This window comes from Alexandromys fortis, unplaced genomic scaffold (genome assembly GCF_014885135.2).
Source record: "Alexandromys fortis isolate MF-2015 unplaced genomic scaffold, M_Fortis_MF-2015_v1.1 scaffold_372, whole genome shotgun sequence".
NCBI classification, from domain to species: Eukaryota; Metazoa; Chordata; class Mammalia; order Rodentia; family Cricetidae; genus Alexandromys; species Alexandromys fortis.
In genome coordinates, this window is record NW_026068255.1 from 122409 (window position 1) to 145356 (window position 22948).

Sequence of the window (22948 nt, forward strand, 5' to 3'; positions counted from 1 at the left end):
TGCTGAGCTGGGGGGGGGAGGGAGGGTTGTGAATGTGCGTGTATTTGTCTGTGGAGGTTTGTTTATCACAGTGTCATATTTGAGTCCCTCTCTGGTGACTATGGGAAAGGAAGAAGAAGGATGCCTGGAGGGGGTGTCTAATAAAGAGTTGCTGCTCTGTAAAGCCTCAATGCCTTGTTTTGTTGTTATCAACAATAACACTAATGACAAGGTCCTTCTCTGCATGTTTAGGTTGAGTATGCTCTTCTGTCCCTCAACAATCTCCTGATCCTGATGCTAGGAGAATACTGAGGAGCATTTGTGGTGTTTGTCCTAACTGGGCGTATCCAGAGGCTTGCGCACACAGTGAAGCTGGGAGTAGATGATCATGATCCATGCATAACAGAGTATGTGGTTACACAGAAGCTTTTTCAGAAACCCCCAAAGGTATCCAGGCAGAGAGGCTTGGAAGAGAGAAGGGATCTGGAAGAGGAAAGAAGAGGAAGAAGGACAGGAGAGGAGGGAAGAGTGATGAGGAGGGAAGAGATGGTGATGGAGTGAGACAAAGGTACAAGAAAAGATCTGAGAAGAAAGCAGAATGGAGCTCTCGGGTTCTGCAATTTAAATTGAAAATAAATTTAAAACAAACAAACAAACAAAACAGGCAAGTCGATTCCCTTCTGTAGCACAGTCAGAAGATCTAGGTATGGTCTACTCTTGATGATCCAGGTTTGGGTCTCAGCAGTTGATAGAGGTAATTGTCAGGTTAAAAAAAAAAAAGGAGAAAGTTGAAAATAAGAACACAAAGGAAAAGAATAGAAAAAATAGAAACTTCTGGAGAGAAGGGGACTGAGAGAGAATTCGGAACCCTAACCTGAGAGGCAGGAATGTAGGCGCCTGCTTCCAGCCCTTATCCCAAACCCTGGGTGTCCCCAGACCTTAATAGGCAAGGCAGGAAGATGAGGCGCCAGTAGTGATAGCCACATGCCAACACTCAAAGGCCTGCCAGAGCCACACAGTCCAGGACCTGAGCTTCCGGGGCCCCTAACCCCCAGAGGTAGGTGTGCCAACCACCTGTGATGACTCATTCTCTGGCGATGCAGGCAACGCATGCCAAGAGCGAGCCTGGGCACCCTGCCCACCAAAAGACACACCACAGGCTAAGGGGGTGATTCGCGTTATTCAGGGAATCACTCACGGGGTCTACCAAATCCAACATTGCCACCTTGCCTACAGAGCATGCCCTGGTGCTCACCTTCTAAGCTCTGGGACCTAGGTATCTCAGTCTCTACACTCTGTTCCCCAAAACCTAACTAAGAAAGCGGGAGAACCAGATGGGGCATTACGCAAGGTTTGCTGTTTACCTCTTGCATGGGGCCTCCTCCCTCCCTATAAAACCTGACGTGGTGAGGAGACGCGCTGAGTCTGATCTGGGTAAGCGAGGCAGCCCGGGAGAGGGGTAGAGAGGAGGTGCGAAGTGAATGAGGGAGGCGCAGCGAGGGGCTTCGAGTCAGCACGCAGCGGGGGTGGTTCACCACCTGCGCCCGCGGGGGCGGCTGCTACGGTCGCGGTCGCGGGCCAGGGTGCGTCCGGACCCCGGCTTTCCATGGAGGCTCCCGAGCTGGGCCCGGGGTTGGTGGAGCGTATGGAGCAGTTGGCGACGTGTCCGTTGTGCGGGGGCCCCTTCGAGGACCCAGTGCTGCTGGCGTGCGAGCACAGCTTCTGTCGTGCGTGCTTGGCGCGCTGCTGGGGGACCCCGGCGGCGCCGGGCTCGGAGGCGGCACCCCCTTCCTGCCCCTGCTGTGGCCAGCCGTGTCCCAGACGCAGCCTGAGGTCCAACGTGCGTCTGGCAGTGGAGGTGCGCATCAGCCGTGGACTGCGTGAGAAACTGGCAGAACCGGGGGCCCGGACTGGGAGACGACGCGGGGGCCGCATCCCCACCATGGGCTGCCTGGACCCGCACGGAGAGGTAAGGAGGTCAGCCTTCTTCGCGGGTCCAGGTTGTTGGTGAAGAAGAGGTTTGTGGGTGTCCTAGCAAAGGTGGACGCTGTGCTTTTAACTCTAAAGCCCTAAAGGGAATACAGGTAGTAGACAGCTTGGCACCGGGAAGGCAGAGGCAGAAGGATTGCTGCAAATTCAAGACCATCTTGGTACACACAAAGCGAGTTCCAACCCAGAGATGGTTACATAGAAAAGAGAGAGGAATTTAAAATATAAATTTTAAGAGAGGGAGGGAAAGAGAAAAAAGGGGGGAAATGGAGGAAGGGAGGGAGGGAGAGAAGGAGGGAGAGAGGGAGGGAGGGAGAGAGAGAGAGAGAGAGAGAGAGAGAGAGAGAGAGAGAGAGAGAGAGAGAGAGAGAGAGAGAGAACCCAAGTCTTGAGTGAACAATTTGAGAAAGGAAGTTAGGAAAAGTTTAAGGAGTTGACACTTCTCGGGAAAGGAGGAGGACAACGACGGACAGACGCCTGGAATCTTATCAGTGGAGCTGGAGGTTAAGATGTTGTAGAGGCAGAAACGACTGTGCTGGTGGTAGACAGGACGCTCAGAAGCCTCCTGCCTGCAAGGAGCATGGAAATTGGAGCCGGGACTAAGCGGGCTCACCGGTGGGAGACAGGAAGGGGGAAGGGGACGACGCGAACAGACACCCGGGTTTGGGCGAGGAGGAGCCCAGGGAGGGTGGAGATAGGGCCGAATGAACAGAGTCACTGAAGACAAAGTTGAGACCAGGTGCAGAAAAATAGGGATGGGAAAGGAAGAGACTGGCAAATGAGGTGGGGGCATGCTGGGCAGATGCAAACTTCGCAAGTGAGGCAGGGTTCCCCTCACAAGCTCTAGCTGAGCTGTGAGTTGTTATTGTTCTCAACTCCTCCCAGGTCCCCAGGCAGGGGCGGAAACAGGCGGAGGCGAGGTCCGGGTGAGCAGCTGGCAGGCCTCTGGCTGATTTCCACGTTACAACCCTACAATCTCCCCACTAGGCCCTCCCTGGGCCCCTTTGGACATCAACCACTCCCATTCCTTGCAGTACCTCGAGGGTATCGCATCTGGTTTATTTCCCCTTAGCAGCCCTCCTGCTCTGGGTCCTGCTTCCGCCCTTTGAAGACTGCACAGACCTAATTAGTCTAGGTGTAATTGCCGTCCTCTCTTTTCTCCCTCGCCACACTGGCCTCGCCAGCCATCCTCTCAGGAGGGCAACCCGTGTTTGGAGGGGAGAGAATCCAGCGCCCTCTTCTGGCTGTCATGGTTCTCTTAGAAATCTGAAGGGCCTCTTGGGACGCTTCTGAGTTCAGGGACCTGAGGGTAAAGATGACATAAAACAAAGAGCCCAATAAACGCCACCGAGCTTTTAAGAGGGGAAGCAGCTTTATTGGGAGGCTTTTATATAACAACTCTTAACTCAAGGAATATGAGTGTGTGTTCCCTTTTTATGGTAAAGGGGTGGACGTTTGTCTGGAACACACGCAAGAAGCTGGTGTGTGGAGGCTGAGGAAGGGAGAACCCAAGAGCATGAGGAGAAGGTGATTTTGGAGTGAGCAGAAAGGAAGGCCATGAAAAAAAGCGGGGAGAACCGAAGAGAAAAATGGAGCAGAGGGAGGAAAGAAAGACCATTTTAAGAAGTGGTGGGGAGGGGTAACAACCACTCAGCAATAGCCTGAGGTGGAGGGGAGGATGCCTCACGATATGAACCTGACACTCACATCCATGTTTTCTTCTGCCCATACCAGGATATGAGGAAGACGTGGAGGCGGTGAGTTCCATTTTCACTGTTTCTTCCTTCCAACTACCTGCAACAGTAACCATCACCTCCTCTCCAGGCCCAGATCTTTGTCTCTTCTGGAGTATAGCCACACCTGTTTCTGTTAAGAGCAAGTGGGTTAGGAATAGGGGTCCTCGGAACCATCATCAAAAGACAAGAAGGCTGATAACTTCCTGACCCTTCCTTCTTCTGTGCAGATTTGAGGTCCCAGCACCCAAGTCATCCATCTCAGACGAGGACCTTCCTGAAGATTACCCTGTAGTGAAAAACATGCTCCACAGACTGACAGGTGAGGAGGGAGGAGGCGGGATCTGTGCTGTTTGCTCCCTGTCAGCTGTCAAAAATGGTCAAGCCCCTTTTGGCATCCGTATCAGCTTCGATTTCCTAGGGCCAAAATAACAAAGTGCCACAAATGGGCGACTTGAGCAACCTCCACACTTCAAAATATAGAAGTAGGAATGTGAAGGCTCTGGAGGAATCTGTTCCCTGCCTCTCTCCAGGCTTCCGGAAGCCTCAGCACTCCCTTGGCCTACAGATAGTCTTACCTGGGCTTTATTCTATGTGCCTGTCTCTGTGTCCAAGTGTCTCTTCTCCCTTTTAAGGTGGCAGTCATACTGCATCTGGGTCCACCCTAATGATCTCAGTTCTTACCTGATTACCTTTGGGAAAATCCTTTTCCTGCATAGGGTAAATTCAGGAACAAATTAGGGAACAAAATTGAAACTCCCCCTCCCCCACCACACACACACACCTTTTAAAACAGTGTCTTCCTATGTGTCCTAGGCTGGTGTAGAACTCTGGTCCTTCCTGTCTCCGCCTTTAATGTGTGGAGGCTATGAGCTTGTTACACCACACCTGGCCAGGAGGCATGGTTTAACTCAGAAAAATAGCCTTATTCTTTGGTGTGCACCCGAACAAGACAAGATTGCCCCCAGGAATCTCTGCTGCCACCGTCTCCCATTGCTCTTTGTGAGAAGGGTCCCAAGACTCCAGCGTCTCCTATGCCTTTGCCCATTCCCAAGGTAGCTCTCCATGTGTTACCATACCTACCCCTTAGTGACATATCCATCCCACTTAATCCAAACTGGTCCTAATCCAAAAAGTATTTCCTTAAAGCACCCCATACCTATAAGCTTAGTGGTCTTTCTGGCACCTTTGGAGATCCCTGTCTCTTCTCTGGCTGCACCTTTCATAGAAATGGACCTGTCCGGTTCCCACCCCTACGAGGGTGAGTGGCCTGGTTTTACTGGATACCTTGGAGTCCTCCTTTTGCCCCTCCTTTAATCAAGTTGGTTCCTATCCAGTATCAGTCTCTCTCAGTAGTCTTACTGACCTGGCTCCCGTGCTCCACCCAGATGCTACAGATTCGAGGGTTTATGTTTCATTTTGTTTTGATACAGGGTCATAACTATGTAGCCATAGCTGGTCTGGAACTTGCTGTGCAGACTGGCCTCAAACCCACAGAGAGCTGCCCTCTCTGCCTCCCTGCCTCCCGAGGGCTGGGATTAAAGGCGTGTACCCCCACAGTCCGGCTTGTAGATGGTTGCAGTACTAGTCCTCATTCTCCCTAGAAGTCCAGTCAGCTATTCACCCTCCACCAACACCAGAAACCAGACAGTCTTCTCTCCTGTCTCCACGCAGTGGTCCCTGCCCTGGACTAGCATGGTCCTTGTCCAAGTACAGTTCCACAAAAGTGGTGCATCATAGCGCCCGGTAGCCTGCCTCCACCTGCTCTGTGCCTTAGTTCTTTCTGATCCCAGTCGCCCTTTGAGCTGTCTAGGGAACTCAAGCACTTCTTTCTCCTAGGTGCCCTCGCGGTCTCTTCCCTACCCTTCTCGTTCTGGACTCTATAAACTTCTCATGTGGGGTTTCCTCTGCCTCTCTTCTGCAGCTGACCTGACGCTTGACCCTCGCACTGCACACCGTGGTCTGCTCATCTCCTCTGACTACCGCGGCGTGAGTCTGGCTCCACCTGGAACGCCAGAGCCCCTGGACAGTCCAGCGCGCTTCGACCAACTCCCAGCCGTGCTGGGTGCGCAAGGCTTCGCTTCAGGCCGCCACTGCTGGGAGGTGGAGACCGTGGAGGGCGCGTCCTTCAGAGACTCTACCTCGGAGGATGAGGACGCAGGGGAGAGCTGCTATGCCGTGGGCGCGGCCGGGGAATCCGTGACGCGCAAGGGCCTCATCAAGCTGTGCCCATCCGAGGCTGTATGGGCCGTGGAGGGCCGCGGCGGCCGCCTATGGGCGCTCACGGCCCCAGAACCCACTCTGCTAGGCGGCGCCAGGCCGCCGCCGCAGCGCATTCGTGTGGACTTGGACTGGGAGCGGGGCCGTGTGGCCTTCTATGACGGCCGCTCATTGGACTTGCTCTTCGCCTTCCAGGCGCCGGGCCCACTCGGGGAGCGCATCTTCCCGCTGCTGTGCACTTATGATCACCAGGCTCCGCTGCGCATTGTGCCTGGAGAAGGCTGAGCGTCTGGTCCCCTACCTCTTACCCTAGCCTATACCGGATGCCTTGAGGCCACTTCTCTCAGGTGCAGAAATCCCCACATATTTCACTGATCATGTCTGTACACCTGTCGCAGCAGGGGTACTAATAAGCACCCTTTACCAACTTACATTCTTTTTCCCAAAGCAAGACCTCAAACTGGCTTGTACATCCGTGCCTTTAAGCCAGTCTGGTCCTGTGTCTCCATGCCCTAACCCAACCTTTTGAGTTCCCTTTCTGTATCATTCCAGGCAGGGAGGGATAGAGAAAGACTCTGCACCACCAGTCCTGGGAAACAGTCTGCGTTTACCTCTAATCCCAAAGGGCTCAGGGCTTGATCCGCAGCAGAAAGGCTGGAGCCTTCTGAGGTCCACTCTGAGGATTCCCCTCAAGAAAAGTCCTCCTAAAATAAGATGCTTAATTCATAACCTAAGGCCCTCAGATCCGAAGCCTAAAATATAAATTTTGGGATATATATGCAAGCCAGTCTACTCTCTACATTTATGACTTTTTTATGCTCATAGCCTTTTTCCTTTATTTAAACACCTTCTTGGAACTTCATCTTGCACACAAAAGAACCAATGGTGCTACCCCCCTACTCAACCTGGGAGCAACCCAGGCATCAGAAACATCCTTGTATAGTCTCCCATTCTCCCCATGTGTATAAATGGGGCTGTATTTAACACATTGTGTAATGTTAGGTTATTTATTTTGTGCATCTGTGGCAATAAATGAGATCTCAGTGGTGGCATGGGCTTTGCTGATCTCGGTACTGTGCACAGCTGGAGGCCTGGAGGACAAAGCCAGCACCAGTGGGGGAGGGCTGAGAGCAAGACACCTGGGTTGGTAGAGACATCAAAGCCTAGGCAGGAAAGGGAGGAGTGCTCTGCAGGGGCCTGTCCCTCATCTCTTTGCTCTCTCCCTCTTTCCTTTTAGAGACCCAGGCCCCTTGGACAACAACGCTGAAGCTCAAAGATTAAAGGTTGAGAATATCATTGGCTCTAAGTCACTGGTCTCAGCCAGCTCTGTCAGAAATGTTATATTCAGGTCATGACTATTTTGGGGTCCACTTTCCATTATAGATGTGACTGACAAAGACCTCTCCTAACTCCTTTTGAGGGTCAGAAGGGGTATGTAGGAGTGGAAGGGCTGGGGAACCCTATGGTCTGGTCTCCATAAATCCTTGAATCCCACAGGCAAGGACTAAGACTTAGGATAACTGCATTAGTGGAAGAACCGTAGCCAGGATTATATGCAGAGCTGGGGTGCAAGATTGCCTGGAATCTGAGTGGGGTCCTGGCAGTGGAAGCTGGGACTGTTGAAAACCCAGTTTAAGAGCTTGGGACTCAAGCTAAGGGTGCAGGTGGCCAAGATAACTGGATCCCAGGACAGGTAGTTTGGCAGTGAGAACAAAGGGACAAACTGAGACCAAGATGCCTGGATCCCAGGCACGGGGGAGGGGGGGGGGAAACTGTAGGGAAAAAGGGGCTGGGAGAACCCAGAAGCCTGGGTTCTGGAACAGCAGCAAGTCAGAATTCCAGGGTCTCTATCCACCCTCCTCTTCCTCTTCTCTATCAGGCAGGAGAGGGAAGGAGGGGGCAGGAGAAGGGATCAGACCGTGGGTTGAGTCCCCGTGTAGCCAGATGGATACATTTGGGGCCAGGCAGACATATGAACAGGGAGAGGGGTTTAGTGCTGCATAGGTCCTGGAGGGGGCTGAGAGGGGTCAGGAGGCTGAGGGGGAGTGGTTGGGGTGGGTCCTGGGGTTGTATGACGCCGTCCTTTGCGGTGACCCCGTACACAGTGCGTATGACCACAGCCTTCCTCTTCATCCTCTTCACTCTCGGTGGAGCTCTCACCAAAGGCCCGAGGTTTCTCATAAATACAGCAGCCTGGATGGAGAGGGAGGAAACCAGTTAAAAAGGATGAAGAATACAATGTTCAGTCCGTTCCATTTCCTCCACAGCACTGTCTGCTCTTACCTTCCAGAATCCGACCTTCTTAGTCCCCCCCTCGCCCACCGCAGGGACTCAGGCACCCATGTTCCTGTCTCTTCAGGGAACCAGAAGCCCCTTTCTCCCACTGTCATGGCCTGCCCCACAGACTTGCTAACTCATAGTTTTATCACCCCCATCTATTTTCCTTTCCAACCAAGAAAATAAGAGAACTGTAGGATCTGGGAGGCAGGGGCTAGGGACTGAGACATCTGGAAGGCAGAGGCTAGAAACTATAACATCTGGGAGGCAGAAGCTAGAAACTATAACATCTGGGATGCAGGGGCTAGGGACTGTAGCATCTGGGATGCAGGGGCTAGAAACTGAGCCATCTGGGAGGTAGGGGCTAGGGACTGTGGCATCTGGGAGGGAGGGGCTAGGGACTGAGCCATCTGGGAGGTAGGGGCTAGGGACTGTGGCATCTGGGAGGGAGGGGTAGGGACTGAGGCATCTGGGATGCAGGGGTTAGGGGCTGTAGCACCTGGGAGGCAGGGGTAGGGACTGAGGCATCTGGGAGGGAGGGCTCAGGACTGTGGCATCTGGGAGGGAGGGGCTAGGGACTGAGGAGTCTGGGAGGGAGGGGCTCAGGACTGTGGCATCTGGGAGGGAGGGGCTCCGGCCGCCAGGCCGCCAGCACTCACACTTTGATGAGCGGCGCCCCATGTGTTCGTTGTCCACAGTGTCACTCGTCCATTCCACCTTCTTCTCTGGCTTCCGTTTCCGCAGTTTAATGGTTAGGCTCCGATTCTCCTGTAAGGTGAAGAGGTATGGGCCCATCTAGCTAATCTCCTCTTGACCTTTCCTGTTTCCCAAGGAACCTCTTCTCTCTTCCCTGGCTCAGTCAGTACCACACACCATGTCACTGGAGGAGCCAGGTGCTGGGAGCCAAAACAGAACGTGTTTTTGACCAGTTCATGAGGAATATCAATTCCTATTCTTGATAACTACTAGTATGCAAAAAAGACAATTCTTAACCCTGGGAAGGTGCCTGCAAGTCTTCAAAAAAAAAAAAAAAAAAAAAAAAAAACACAACCTTCCCTGTTTCTTCGTCTTTGTTCTACATCATCCTTGGTGGTATTAGTACAAGAAAGTTATTTTCTCAGTTCCCTGTGGCTGGTCTTCAGCTTCCCTTTCTTTCTCCATACACCTTATTACAAACATGTAATCCCAGCACTTAGGAGACTGAGACAGAAGCCAGTCCCTTTTCTTTCAAAAACAAAATAAAAATTAAAAAAAAAAGCAGGGCTACAGAGAAAGCTCTGTTGGCAAAGAGCTTTCCTGAGTTTGGTTCCTAGAATCCATATTTTAAAAAGGAAGTCAGATGTAGTGGTGGTGTATGTCTGCAATCCCAGTTCTGGAGATGTCCAGAGAAGCAGATCTCTCACTAGCCGGCCTAGCTGATTTGGGCAGCTCCAGAAAAAATGATTCTCTCTCAAATCAACTAGGGGGAAATAAAGGGGGATAGACTGTGCCTGAGAAACATCCAAGGCTGGCTTCTGCCTCCTCATACATCTGAACAAGCAAAATAAAACAAGAACCCAAGACTGTCCTCTTCCAAAGAAAGCCGTCATTGGTAACTCTCTCATCTTCAAGTCCAGGGCTCTCCAACACCCTGGCATCTCTGGTAGTAATTACTAACCTTCTAAGCTCCTGCAACTCAGACATTATTAAACTCAACGCATCTTTCTCCCTTCAAAAGCAATTTAACTTGATTTTGCAAAAAATCTATTTGCTCACTTGCCTCTCTCCCCTCTGACTTGTCAAAACTACCTTCACCTTATTTTCTTTCCTCATTTCCTCCACTTAAACAGGCACCCATTCCATGACTATCTATCGGTAAGCATTCGTTCTTTACGTTTGCCTCCAAAACCATGCTTTCTCAAATGGCCTTTCATTTCTTCCTAGTATCCTCCTTGCTCCTCAACGCAGTTTCCGTTTATTACATACACAGACCCCCCACTCCAAATCCTAACATCTATGCCCTAACTGTAACTGCGGATTAAAGGTTCCTTGACCACTTTCATGATTTCAGCCGCTCCAAACATCCCATTCCCTTTCGATTTTCCTAAGTCAACCCCACATGTCCCAGATCCCAAACCCTCCAACTTTCCAAACCCCTGTTCCCCTCCCAGTACCTCCCAGACCCCTAAAGGCCCCCCGCCCGCCTTTCTCACGGGCTCGGTTGTCACGGTAACCGTTGTCTCAGTGACGGTCTCACTCAGCCCGGCCCCTGCCTCCGCCATGGCTAAAGCGAAAAGCGAGGAAGCGGGATGAGACACCCTTCCCTTTTCCTGCGCCTCTGAGAGCTAAGAGATTCGGTACACGATTCGGAGTAGTGGCCAGGATACTCTGGCTTCTTTTTCTCCCCCTTTCCTCCAGGGCCTCTTCTTCCCCACCCCTGGGGACAACCTGTCCAACCCCACTTCCGGCCTTTCACTTCCGGGTGTGACGCATGCTGCAGGACCCAGTTTCCCTTCCCCAGCACCGCTTGAGTAAAGCGCAGGCGTCACCAGATTAGTTCCGCCGTACTGTAGCACTGCGCAGACGCCGCAGTTAGCAGAAGTGACGTCACGGAGGGGCGGGGGCCAACTGGCCTAGGTCCCAAGTTCATTGGAGGAGGGGCAGTTCCGGGTTGCGGGTCGCCGAGGAAGTGAGGTTGATGTGCACCCCTTCCCTTGTCTGCTTTATCAGTAAGCCTGGGTAGAACAGTAAGTGGGACTCAGCCAAGTTCCGTTTTCTTATCATCTGTCGAGAAATGGTTTTCCAGGAGCAGGAAATGTACTGGGTACTAGTCCTCTGCCTGTCTGCTGGTCCTGGAGCGAGGGTACACTAAACTTTGGAATTTTCCAACCATGTGGTGAGATACCCAGACTGCCATTTAGCTCCCAGTTTGAGGAATACGACGGCTAGGCTGCGGGGCAGGGCAACATTCAAATACATCTGGTTAAATTTTGTTTAATCTCTCAATACCTCTAATTGCTTTATTTGTATTGATTTTGTGATAATTAACATTACAGTTAGAGTTACTATGCTTGGGAAAACAAAAAATGCCTCAAAGATGTAAGCCCCTAGCTTACCTTATCAGTTCTCAGTGCTCTCCCTTTTCCCAAAGTTAAAGACTATTCTCCTCCCCTCTCTCTGTGTAGCCCTGGAACGCGCTCTGTAGACCAGGCTGGCCTCTGCCTCCTAAGTGTTGTGATCAAAGGCCTGCACCACCACTCTGTAAAAACTATTCTTAAATAGACAGATCTTGTAAAATCTGCAGCAGGTCATAAGACTAACTGCTATTTCTGCTTTTGTAATCAAACTCTGCTCAACAGCAAGACGTATTAAAATTAGACCCTGCCTCCTTGTAGAGAGAATATATGTAATTTTGTGGGGTTTGACTTTATAAGCCTTGGGTTGATATGACTGGATGCTGCATCTTGGGAATGCTCTTGGTTGCAGTCCTGGTACCATGAGTATCTAGTACCAGAATTTAATAAAGCTTCTTATTAAAATGTATTCATGGTCATGGTGAATGTCTGAGTTACCCCAGACCCAAACAGCTTCATTCCAGACTCCATTATTTTATCCTTACAGTTTTGTTTTCTTTTTTACAGCCATATCCTAGGTCATTTCAATTTCCTTTTGGAGTAAGACGGATTACTGTTATTTTTGGTTTTAGGCATCTTGTTCCATAGCTCTGGCTGGCTTTGAATTCCTTACACAGTTCACTGTCCTCAAGCTTGAAACTGTCTCGCCTCTACCCCTGAAGTGCTGGGATTACAGGGCATATGCCACGAGCCTGGCCAGAGTAAGATTATGAATAACACACACAACGTCAAAGTTTCATAGAAAATATAACTTTAGTAAATTCAGCTTGGGGAAGGAATGCTTTGGGGGTGATGATTTTTTTTTGGGGGGGGGGGGTTCGAGACAGGTTTTCTGTAGCTCTGGAGCCAGTCCTGGAACTAGCTCTTGTAGACCAGGTTGGCCTCGAACTCACAGAGATCCACCTGCCTCTGCCTCCAGCGTGCTGGGATGAAAGGTGTGTCACCACCGCCCAGCTGGGGGTGATAATCTTATTCTGAGAACAGAGCACTGTACCCAGAGGGGAGGGAGGCCTCAAAGGACTGTCTTCACCTCCCCAGAGGAGGAGCAGTGTTGCTGAGTTGCCAGGAGAGATCAAGAATCTTCCTTTTCCTGAAACCTATGGAGAAAGAAAGGACTTATTATATTTAACCAAAGAGAATTTCTAGCAGTGTGAGATGAGATAAAAACCCATGAAGGACTTTTTCTTACGACAGAGATGGGTGAGCTTCCCCTAAACAATCCTTCAACTCTAATGTAACTAATACCGGATTATTACCTTCAAGTGTGCAAAAATTTCCCAGGACAGAGATCTATCTCAAAGAACCCTACGTATGCCGGAAATGCAGAATTCATCCAGACCTTAAGAAACCAAAGGTGGTACACACCTTTAACTCCCAGCACTTGAGAGACAGCCGGATCTCTGTGAGTTCAAGGCCAGCCTGGCCTACAGAGAGTTCCAGGACAAATTCCAAAGCTACAGGGAAACCCTGTCTTAACCCCCCCTCACCTCCAAAACAGGAAACCAAAATTCAGTCATACAGTCAAAATTTACAAAGTGAAAAAGTACCATGAGAAAGTCATCAGAAATAGACAGCATCAGACCCACAAAAAACTGGGTATCAGAAATTACCACACACATAGAAACACGTCTAATATATTTAATACAAATTTAAAGTAAAAGGAGCAATTTAAAATCATTAATGGGAGCCGGAGAGACGGTTCAGGGTTAAGAATGCTCGTTGTTCTTGCAGAGAATCCAGGTTTGATTTCTAGCACCCACATGGTGGTTCACAACCACCTGTAACTCCAGTCCCAGGGAATCTGACATATTTCTGGCTTCTGTGCGTACCAGGCATGTACATGGCACACTTACAAACATGTAAGGGAAACACTCATACACATAATGTTATAATAAAATGATTGAAATTTTTAAAATGACTAATGGACTAAATTGTTCAGATGATTCATGAGGTTTGAAAAAAGTAGTTTAAAAATAAAATAATTGAGACTCAAAAATAAGAAAAATGTAGCAGTAACTCAGGGGCTGAGGAGATGGCTCAGGTGGTAAAGTGTCCGCTGCACATACACAAGGACTTGAGCTTGGATTCCCAGCACCCATTTGAAAATAAAGAAAATGCTGGTGCCATGGCCACATACACAGACTGGACTCCAGTTGGACTGGGAGGCATGGGACAAGGACAGACAGGATGTGAAGCACGATTAATAAAAACTCAGAGAAACTGGGGTTCAACCTGAAGGTCAGAAAAGCAAAGCAGCCAGCCAGTGGCTCTTCCCTCTTCTCAGTCCGAAAATGGCGCCCCTGCCTCCAAGAATCTCAGAATGAGACAGTGTGTGAGTGCTGTCTCCTCCCATTTTACAATCCTCTCTAGTTCTGGGATCAAAGGCGCGCACCACCTGGTTTCTATGGCATCTAGTGTGGCTATTGGGATTAAAGGTGTGCATTACCACTACCTGTCTGTAAGGCTGACCAGAGGGGCTGTTTTACTCTCTGATCGTCAGGCAAGACTTATTTATTAAAATACAGATGAAATGCCACTACAAGGATGAATGTCCAAAGCTCATAGAGTAGCCAGCCCAGCCTGAGCTCCAGGCTCAGAGACTGCCTCAAAAGACAAGTGATGGCACACACCATTAATCCCAGCACTCTGGAGGCAGGGGCAGATGGCTATCTGTGAGTCTGAGGCCAACCCGGTCTACACAGAGTTCCACATTGACTAAGAATATAGTGAAACCCGAGAGATAAAGACACTTGATGAAGCCACCCAGTGCCTAACTCTGGCCTCCATATGTACACTTGCACAAATACATGTGCACATACACACGAATACACCATACATCATACACCCTCACCACCACGTACACATACAGATTGAAGGCAGACCTAATGATCTGCAGGAAAGGCCTGGAGCAGTGACCCAGAAGACAATATAAGCAGACACGGGATAGAAGATACAGGGGACAAGATGAGAACTGTGGACGTCTAATAACTAATCTGAGAGCATGGGGGACAAGCCACGCTGCAATGAGGTAACAGCCGATAAGTTTAATTCTCAGCTTCAGAAAGCCTACTCAGGGGCTGGACATGTAGAGCACTTGGTACAATGCTTATGTAGCTCTCACGAAGCTCTGGGTTGAATCTTCAGCACCAGAAGAAACAGCTCTGGTGGCACACGCCTGTAATCTGGAATCCTTGCATTTGAGAGGTGGAAACAGGAGGATAAGGAAATAAAAAAGAAAGGGGAAAAGTGCAAACAGGAGCGAGCTCAGGGTACAGCGGAGGGCAGAGCACTTCCTTTGGAATAAAGCTGGCAGTACCCCAGGAAGGAGGAAAACAATAACAAGAAGCAAAAATACAGAAAGCCACATGCTCATGTTCTACAGTGGAACTAGACAACTACTCAGGCCATGTTCTTTGAATCATGCAAGATTAATTATATACAGTCACCCCTTTTGTGGTGGAAGATTTCATCATACCATACCACTGTGCAAACCAATGTCTGTGTTTTAAAATTTCCTGCCAGGTAGGTTTTGGTGTGTGCGACTGAGTCTCAGTGTAGCCCAGGCTGGCCTTGAATGAATAATCCTCCTTCAGGTCACCACACCCAGCTTTCCTTTATCTTAAAAGATTTAGTTCACTGGCTGTCAAAAGAGTAAGGGGGCTGTTCAGATAGCTCAGCAGTTAAGAGCTCACACTGTTGCAGAGGATCCAAGTTCAGTTCTCAGCACCCACATCCAACTGCTCACAACTACCTGTGTCTCCAGCTCCAGGGGATTTAACATCTCCTGCTTATTTGAATATGCACCTAAAAACACCTACAAATAACTAAAACAAACAAAAACATCTTTTTAACAAGTCAGGTGAAGTGGCAAATGCAAGAATCTCAGCATTTAGGAAGCAGAGGCAAGCCGGGCGATGGTGGTGCACACCTTTAATACCAGCACTCAGGAGGCAGAGGCAGGTGAATCTCTGTGAGTTTGAGGCCAGCCTGGTCTACAAGAGCTAGTTCCAGGACAGGCTCTAATCTAAAGCAACAGAGAAACCTGTCTCGAAAAACAAACAAACAAAAGAGGCCAACCTGGGCTGTCTGGTTGGGTGAGAGTTCTTTCAAGGCTAGCCTGGGTATATAGAGTGGTCACCTATCTCAAAAAACACAAGTAATAAAAAAAGGGGTACAAGCCTCCCTATTATGGACTGGACCAAATGAAATACTTAGTACCAGCCTGTCACTGCTTTTGTTGTTTGCACAGAGAAAGGGCGGGAAGGGGTAGGGGAGGAAGATTCTCACCTGCAGTTGACACAGGTATAGAAGACAGTCTGTCCTTCATCAGCTGAGCGCATCTGTCTGGTGTGGTACGCCATTCCCTCATGACCACATCGAGGGCAGCGCCTGTCAACCTAGGACGAAGCAGATGGGTTATAGAGACCTAATCACAATAAGTCTCTGCTTTGTACAGCAATCAAACTATTACACCTCCCAGAAATTCTCCAGGAATGGAGGAGTGCAAAACCAGGTCCCCACAGTCACCTGACCATTGTTCTTTGGGAGCCAGTTCTTATCAACTTACCACTGGTCCCTGGGATTCAGGTCCTTCGTCCACCGATGTAGGTATGACCGCCCCCAGTTTGTGGAACACAACCGAGGTCTTCACAACCTTCCCTTCGAAATCTGCCCAGGAAGTGAAAAAGTTAACATTAGAAAAGACGGAGGAGGCCACAAGTCCCAGCAACACTCTGGCAGGTGGGTCACATACCCCACTCGAGTTTCCCCCCTGGATCAGTCCGGCTGTCAGATTCCTGCTCTAGGTCTCGCCTATTAAGCCCAACCAGTGCTGAAGTCACCCCCACCACCCCAGCACGGACCCTTCCACTGCACCCTCGGCTGGGTGGTACTAACCCCTCACCTCGCACGTCTATGGAGAAGCCACAGCGAGGGCAGATGACAGTATCCTGAGCTCCGGGCAGCGGCAGGACCGAGCCGCAATCCGGGCAGAAATCCAAGTCTGATTGAAAGTTGGAGTGGGGGCTGGCCAGTTCCATGGCAGATGAGCGAAGGGAAGTTTATTAGTGAGACACAGGGGTCCTGCCTTGGAGGTGGTGCAACGAGAACCCAGAGCCCAGCCGAGGGCTAGAGCGCCGGCTCGCGGGGCGTCGGCAGCGAGTGCGCCCGGCGGCCTAGAGCGCCCTCGCGTCCGGGCGGCTGTTGGGCCGTGACGTCATAATTAGTGGCGCTTCTGGTCGAGCGAGCGCTAGGGAGGGAGGCGAATCTCTAACGAAAGGGAATTGGAGGCCGCACACGGTCCGGTAACTGTGACGTCGGCTCCGCCAAGGCGAGTAGCCAGGGTTGGACCGCCCGCTGCTTTCCCTCTGCGCGCAAATCCTGGTCTGTTCTTCCGTAGGAAATCCTACACTTAGCAGCCCCCCCCCCCCAAAAAAAAAAAAAAAATGGACTGGTTTTTCCAGAGCAACTGATTAACCCTCGGGTTAAGAGGACTACAGCTCCCGCCGGTTCCCGAGACGTTTTCCGCCTTTCGCGGCCGCTCAGAGCGAGAAGCAAAGCTAAGAAGCATCCTCGTGCTTCCTTTTGCCTCCCCCTGCCGGTTGCTGCCCTGAGCACTTGAGTGAATCGGCTGCGAACCGAGCAGGGGATGAATGGTGACGGTGACATTCGAGAAGGATTTTTTAGGGATTTGGAAGTGGTGGAACGAGTGAGGTTAGGGCTCTTCTCTCCTTGGGTTCTTGTCAGATGACGGAGGCTAGCATTAATCAAAAGCGCCTCTTTTGATTTACTAGGGATTAGGTTTGGCTTTCACTGGCTGACCACTTCCACTCCCCTAAGTTCCCATTCACCCGTGTTTAAATACTTGCCATCCGCTAAGTGAACAATGGGGTAGGTATTTCGTTCACCTAAAGGCTACAAAGTAAGGAATAAACTAGTGAGCCGAAGAAGGACCGGCTTGAAGACGGTGTTCCCAGCCCTCCAGCAGCCAACCTGATTGCCATGCTAAAGCTGGTCTTTTTGTTTTGTTTCCAGAGAGGGTTTCTCAAAAAACCCTCAGCAAGATGTCGAAAGGACATCATTTTATTTAGACCCTGTCATTTTACTTAGGGGTGAAATTGGGTGACATTTTGCTTGTCTAATAAAGCTCTGTTGCCGAGCCCTGTGTGAGTAGGGCATTTTAAATTTCACCCCCTTGTCTTCTTTCAAACTAGAAATTGAAATTAACCCCACTTTCCCTTTAAAGTTTGACATTTGTCAGACAGCCACTTGGTTTGACTGTTGCCTTTAGTGCAGTAAAGGAACACAAACAGCGTAAGGCACGATTTTCCTTTCCCAGCAAAAGCTCTGTCTATCCAATAAGAACTGAGCACCCGTGCCAGGTTTGGAGCTGAGACTGGGATTGCATAGTTGAAGTCTGTGTTCTCTCTTTTAATACAGATTAATAGTTAGAATACAGAGAAAGTACACTCGTAGGTGTTTGAGCCAGGGACATAAAGTCTACAGGGATATAATAGGTACATGCTCTAAGGAAAAAATGCAGCATGCCTGTGTGGTGGTGCATGCACTAGGGAAGCTGGGTCAGGAGGGTTGTGAGTTTGAGGCCATCTTGGGCTGAGGAGCAAGGTCTAAGCCAGTCTCCACATGTAATAAACGCCTGTTTCTAAAATAAATATGGTGTGTGCGTGCCTGTTGGGGTAGACCCCAGTGCTTTGGTAGGTAAGCCCTTTACTACTAAGTTAAATTATGATAGCTACTGTGTGATACTAAACAGTCCTAATTTTGAGACTTAACAATCATAGTACTCCACTGGATGCCTTGTGCAAGAAATGAAAGTATGGGGCTGGAGAAGTGGCTGCCTTCCAGAGGACCCTGCTTTACTTCCCAGCATCCACATCACATGGGTACTCACAGCCGTCTATAACTCCAGTTCCAAGAGATCCAATGCCCTTTTTGGGCCTCCACAGACACACAGCATGCAAGTGGTGCACAAACGTTCATATTATAAAGTAAAAATAAATATTTTATAAAGAAGAAATGCAAGTGAGGTGGTCATTATTTTGTGGAGGCAGTCTCATAGTGAAGCTGACTTAGAATTCATAGTACTCCTCTTGTCTCAGCCTAAGTGTGATTACAGGCATGAAACCTCCATGTCAAGTTCTAGGATGGTAATTTTTTCAATCTCTAACTATGAGCAAGTAAGAGTGTCTAAGAAGGGTTGGAGAGATGGCCTAGTAGTAACCCTTGGCAGCTAACGACTGTTAACTCCAGTTCCAGAGAATCTGATGCCCTCTTCTGGTTTCTGAGTGCACTACATGTTATGACACATGTAGGCAAAGCAACAGAACACATTAAAAATAGAAATAAAGACAGGCAGCGGTGATGCACACCTTTTATCCCAGCACTTGGGAGGTAGAAGCAGGCAAATCTCTGTGAATTCAAGGCCAGCCTGGTCTACAGAGTGAGTTCCAGGACAGCCAAGGCTACACAGAGAAACCCTGTCTTGAAAAATAAAAAGCAAACAAAAAAAAAAAAAAATAGAAATAAGCAAATCTTTTCTTAAAGGAATATATAAGAAGTCAGTGGAACAAAATATTATATTTTAGAGCCTCTTCCATATTATAAACAACTGCTTGTGGTTTTGCCTTATAGTTTATATACTTCTAAATTTCAATATTAAAATGTTATATTATGACCATAGATACCATACTATAGTGATCAGCTTTTACAAATATTTTTATTTGTTTTGAGAGTTTTGCCTGCATGTATGTATGTATACCACATTGCATGCCTGGTGCCCATGAAGGTCAGAACAGGGAGTCTGGTCCCCTATAATTGAAGTTACAGATGGTTATGAATTGCTATGTGGGTGTTGGAACTCGAACCTAGGTCCTCTGGAAGAGCAGCCAGTGCTCCTAATCATGGAGCCATCCTCCAGCCCCCAATAGTGATGGACTTTTAAGTTTCAAATGAAATTGCAGAGGAAGGAGAATCTCTGATGAGGTATACTAGGAACACTCCTAGAGACCAAGGGGCTCACCTGTAACGGGCAGGTAGCTGATGTTTACTGAGAATGTACCATGTACTCTCTTTACACTAAACCACGCTTGTTCTTTATGACCCTGAGAGGTAGTTCTTGTCTTACATCTGTACTTTATAAGTAAGGAAACTGTAGTTGGCTTGCCCTGCAGCATATGTTGAGGAAATAGAATTATGGCTCAGTTTTTTTTCCTCTCAGTCCTCAAAGCCTTTGCTTTTGACTGTAGTTTGAGGATCCCATGCTGTGTGTTAGTCAGCTTCAGTGGCCTGAATGCGACCTCACAGTAAACTCAGGTTTGAGCAGGAATGACTCATAAAACCTTAGTGGTCTTCACTTGTGCCGTCAGCTTGATAAACAAACACAGAGGGCCACAAAGCTCTGCCTGCAGGGTCTCAACAGGAATAGTCTCAAAACAGATTTAGGGTGAAGGATGTTTGCCAGAGGGACAGACCAAACAAGAATAGAATCTCAGAACAAAACAGAGCAAAGATGCTGTATGTGCTGATAGAGGCACAAAGGGCCTGGTTGGATAAAGTGCAGAGAGACAGTGAGCTGACAAAACGAGAGCCTAGAGTTACCTCGGAGGACAAAAGAGGCCTTGAGACTGAACAGTCTGCTTTGGGAGTCCTCAGGCCACCCCTCACCAAAGAGCCTGTTCCTCCCCTCTTTCAGTCCCAAGTACAAGATTCTGAGTGGTTCACACTGAGTCCACAGGAGAGGTCTGGTTTTAGTTCACGTGAAAAGAATGACCTTCATCGTTTTGCACCGTGGGAAAGTCAGTGGTTTCTCAGTGGAGAAATGGCCTTTGCTGTTGGCCAGATATTTGAGTTCTTTGACCGGGAGGGAGGATGGGTGAGCAAATGTGGCATCCCCCACATTCCAATCTACCTTTGGTTTTTTTTATCTTCCAGACTGGCTTGGGCAAAAGCATCCAAAGACCCTAGGATTGCAGAAGGTCAACAGTCTCCACTGGAGAAAAGGCTCCTGGTAAATAAATTGTAGACTGTACAGTTTGGAGTTACCCAGAAAAGGAGCCTGGGGTTTAAAATCCTTCTGCACAGGCGGCACTTTGAGGTGGTACTCCTCTGGCGCAGCTTCCGCGCCTGGAAATTGTCCCAACACCAACGTCCAGAGTCTGGCTTTTAAAACCTAGTAACTTATTGGTGATGGGTACTGGGTAGTTTCAAAACAACCAGACTTGCCTGGGAGCATGGAGCTTAAAATTTGAATCGTTACTCTGAAGTATGTAAATGCTGTGTGTGTGTGTGTGTGTGTTTGTGTGTGTCTGTATCCATCTGCTTATGATTTCAGAGTTCTGGGATTAAGACATGTACCAAGACTCCTTCCTTGATAGTATTGAGGAGGGCAAAGTGCTTTTAAATGTGTTTGAAGGGAAAATTATAAAACTCTGACCCTCACTTTGACAGAGTCTTGGTGGTGTGCACACTACAGCAGCGAGACACTTGGTGACCCGGAAATGCCGAGAGGAGAGCAGAGCGCTCTGCAGGGAGCAAGCTCGTTCTCTTGACTACTGGCTGGCAAAAGCCGAGTCTTACTATAATAAAAGAATAGTGGAGATGATGAAAAAAGAAGACACCAGCGGGGAAACAAAGACGAAAGTGGAAGAGGAAACGCCACCAAGCACAGAGGGACACAAACTGCATTATTTTGTGCCCGAGAGAGAGAAGAAACAGATAGAAAGGCACATTCTCAGAGCAGGCCAGGCCAGAGAATTTAAGAACAAAGTCTGGAGGCAGACCCGACTCCTCAGTGAAACCATACTCCCCAAGATTGTGCCAGAAAAGCAGAGCACCCCGAAAGCACAGAGAAGAAGGCAGGTGAACGAGAGAGAGCTGCACCAAATTAGAGACCATCGAGAACGCATGATTCGAGGGCGCGAGCTTCTCCAGCAAAGACTCAAAGAAACAATCTTGAGAAAAAGCCAGAGCCAGATTCCACTACCTGAGAGGCGCGGTCGAGGGAAGAAAGAGATAAAGGAGTTCGAAAGGGTTGTTGCGTACCCACTTTTCCAGCCGTCCAGTACAAGTCGGATTAAAGTGGATATTCTTATGGAAAAATCTCAGGACGAAGAGGAAGTGAGCACAATTATAAAACCGTGTGGAAGGAGATTCCTGGCTGTGCCACCCTTTTTGAGAACTCAAATAGGAAAATTAAAGGATCAGTAAAATTTCAGAGCTTTGGTGATGAAACTGTTTCTTTTTTGCTTTTTTCTCAGACAGGGTTTCTCTGTCTGTCCTAGAACTTACTCTGTAGATCCTACTGACCTTGAACTCAAGAGATCTGCCTGCCTCTGCGTCCCAAGTGCTGGGATTGAAGGTATGTGCCACCACTGGCTGGCCTGAAACCTTGATTCTTCTATGAACCTGTTTTTTTTGTGTTCTGGTTGTCTGCATAAGTTGATGAGTGGTGGTATTTCTATTACATACATCCATCGTGATCAGACAGTCTGGGCTTGAAAGGTTGCCTAGATATTTCTAATTTCTTTGTGTTTGTTCAAATTGTCCTTTCAACAAATTTTGGATTATATTTATCTATTGTGGTATATGTGCGTGTGTGTGCGTGTGTGTGTGTGTGTGTGTGTGTGTGTGTGTGTGTACCACCATGGGTCAGTGTGGAGGTCAGAGGACAACTTGCAAGAGTTGGTGCTCTTCCATCATGTGGGACCTAGAGATTGAACCTAGGTCATCAGGCATGGCAGCAAGAACCTTTACTCACTGAGTCATTTTTTTAAAAATATTTATTTATTTATTATGTATACAATATCCTGTCTGCGTGTATGCCTGCAGGCCAGAAGAGGGCACCAGATCTCATTACAGATAGTTGTGAGCCACCATGTGGTGGTTGCTGGGAATTGAACTCCGGACCTTTGGAAGAGCAGGCAATGCTCTTAACCACTGAGCCATTTCTCTAGCCCTCACTGAGTCATTTTTGCCAGTCCAGCTTATCTTTTTAAACATTTTCTTGTTTTTAAAGTAAGAACAACTTCTCATCAGATTTATGGAGGATTATGAGCATTGTGGGACATGTTAGCTCCCCCAGCTGGGAAGACCTAGTTGTGCAATAGTAGTGAATAAGGTTTTCTCATCTGCCGGGATCTCTGGTTCTTCCTGCTTCCAACTTTCAACGTTAACTTAATAATGTTACTACAGTTCTTACGCTTTGGTGGGTACTTTGGTGCTTTTACTGGAGAAATTTTAACTAGTCCCTGAATTTCTGACTTAGAACATATAGTTTATTTGTATGAAAAGTTTAGTTTTGAGACTCTTCCTATGTGCTAGACATTGTGTTTATTACTGGAGATGAGTGAATGTTGTAGAAGACTTTCCCCGTGTACAGAAAACAACAATAAAGTCATTAATTCAGCAGAAACTTCACACAACCCTGAAGAGAAGTCCTTGGCATTGAGTAGGGAAGAACTCATGGTTGCGACTCACTCTGCCACCAGGTAACATGGCAAGGGTTATGATAAGGTATGTATAGGTACTGTACAAAAGAAGGATCCCTGTCTAAGGGAGGAAAAGGAAAAAGATTAGAAAAGGGAATATAATAGGCATTCATATTTCATCACTTCCTACCAC

General features: G+C 48.6%; 3 protein-coding genes and 1 long non-coding RNA gene across 4 annotated transcripts; 2 read left to right on the top strand and 2 right to left on the bottom strand.

Annotated features, from left to right (window-relative positions):
• Positions 1–1193: 1193 nt before the first annotated feature.
• Rnf39 (ring finger protein 39) lies at positions 1194–6970 on the top strand. Its single transcript, XM_050131517.1, has 4 exons — positions 1194–1948; positions 3703–3725; positions 3932–4023; positions 5626–6970. Exons 1-4 carry the CDS (start codon positions 1586–1588, stop codon positions 6204–6206), a joined length of 1059 nt encoding a protein of 352 aa, XP_049987474.1. The 5' UTR covers positions 1194–1585; the 3' UTR covers positions 6207–6970.
• On the bottom strand, positions 6918–10619 carry Ppp1r11 (protein phosphatase 1 regulatory inhibitor subunit 11). The gene is made up of 3 exons (XM_050131518.1): positions 10391–10619; positions 8858–8966; positions 6918–8114 (listed from the first exon to the last, which is right to left on the bottom strand). Exons 1-3 carry the CDS (start codon positions 10457–10459, stop codon positions 7912–7914), a joined length of 381 nt encoding a protein of 126 aa, XP_049987475.1. The 5' UTR covers positions 10460–10619; the 3' UTR covers positions 6918–7911.
• A 1426-nt stretch (positions 10620–12045) lies between these two features.
• Polr1h (RNA polymerase I subunit H) lies at positions 12046–16499 on the bottom strand. The gene is made up of 4 exons (XM_050131538.1): positions 16215–16499; positions 15879–15979; positions 15599–15708; positions 12046–12408 (listed from the first exon to the last, which is right to left on the bottom strand). Exons 1-4 carry the CDS (start codon positions 16348–16350, stop codon positions 12384–12386), a joined length of 372 nt encoding a protein of 123 aa, XP_049987495.1. The 5' UTR covers positions 16351–16499; the 3' UTR covers positions 12046–12383.
• Positions 16500–16573: 74 nt separating this feature from the next.
• On the top strand, positions 16574–20797 carry LOC126494284 (uncharacterized). Its single transcript, XR_007589974.1, has 3 exons — positions 16574–16693; positions 20261–20336; positions 20777–20797. It is a non-coding gene; the product is annotated as an uncharacterized lncRNA (long non-coding RNA).
• Positions 20798–22948: the final 2151 nt, after the last annotated feature.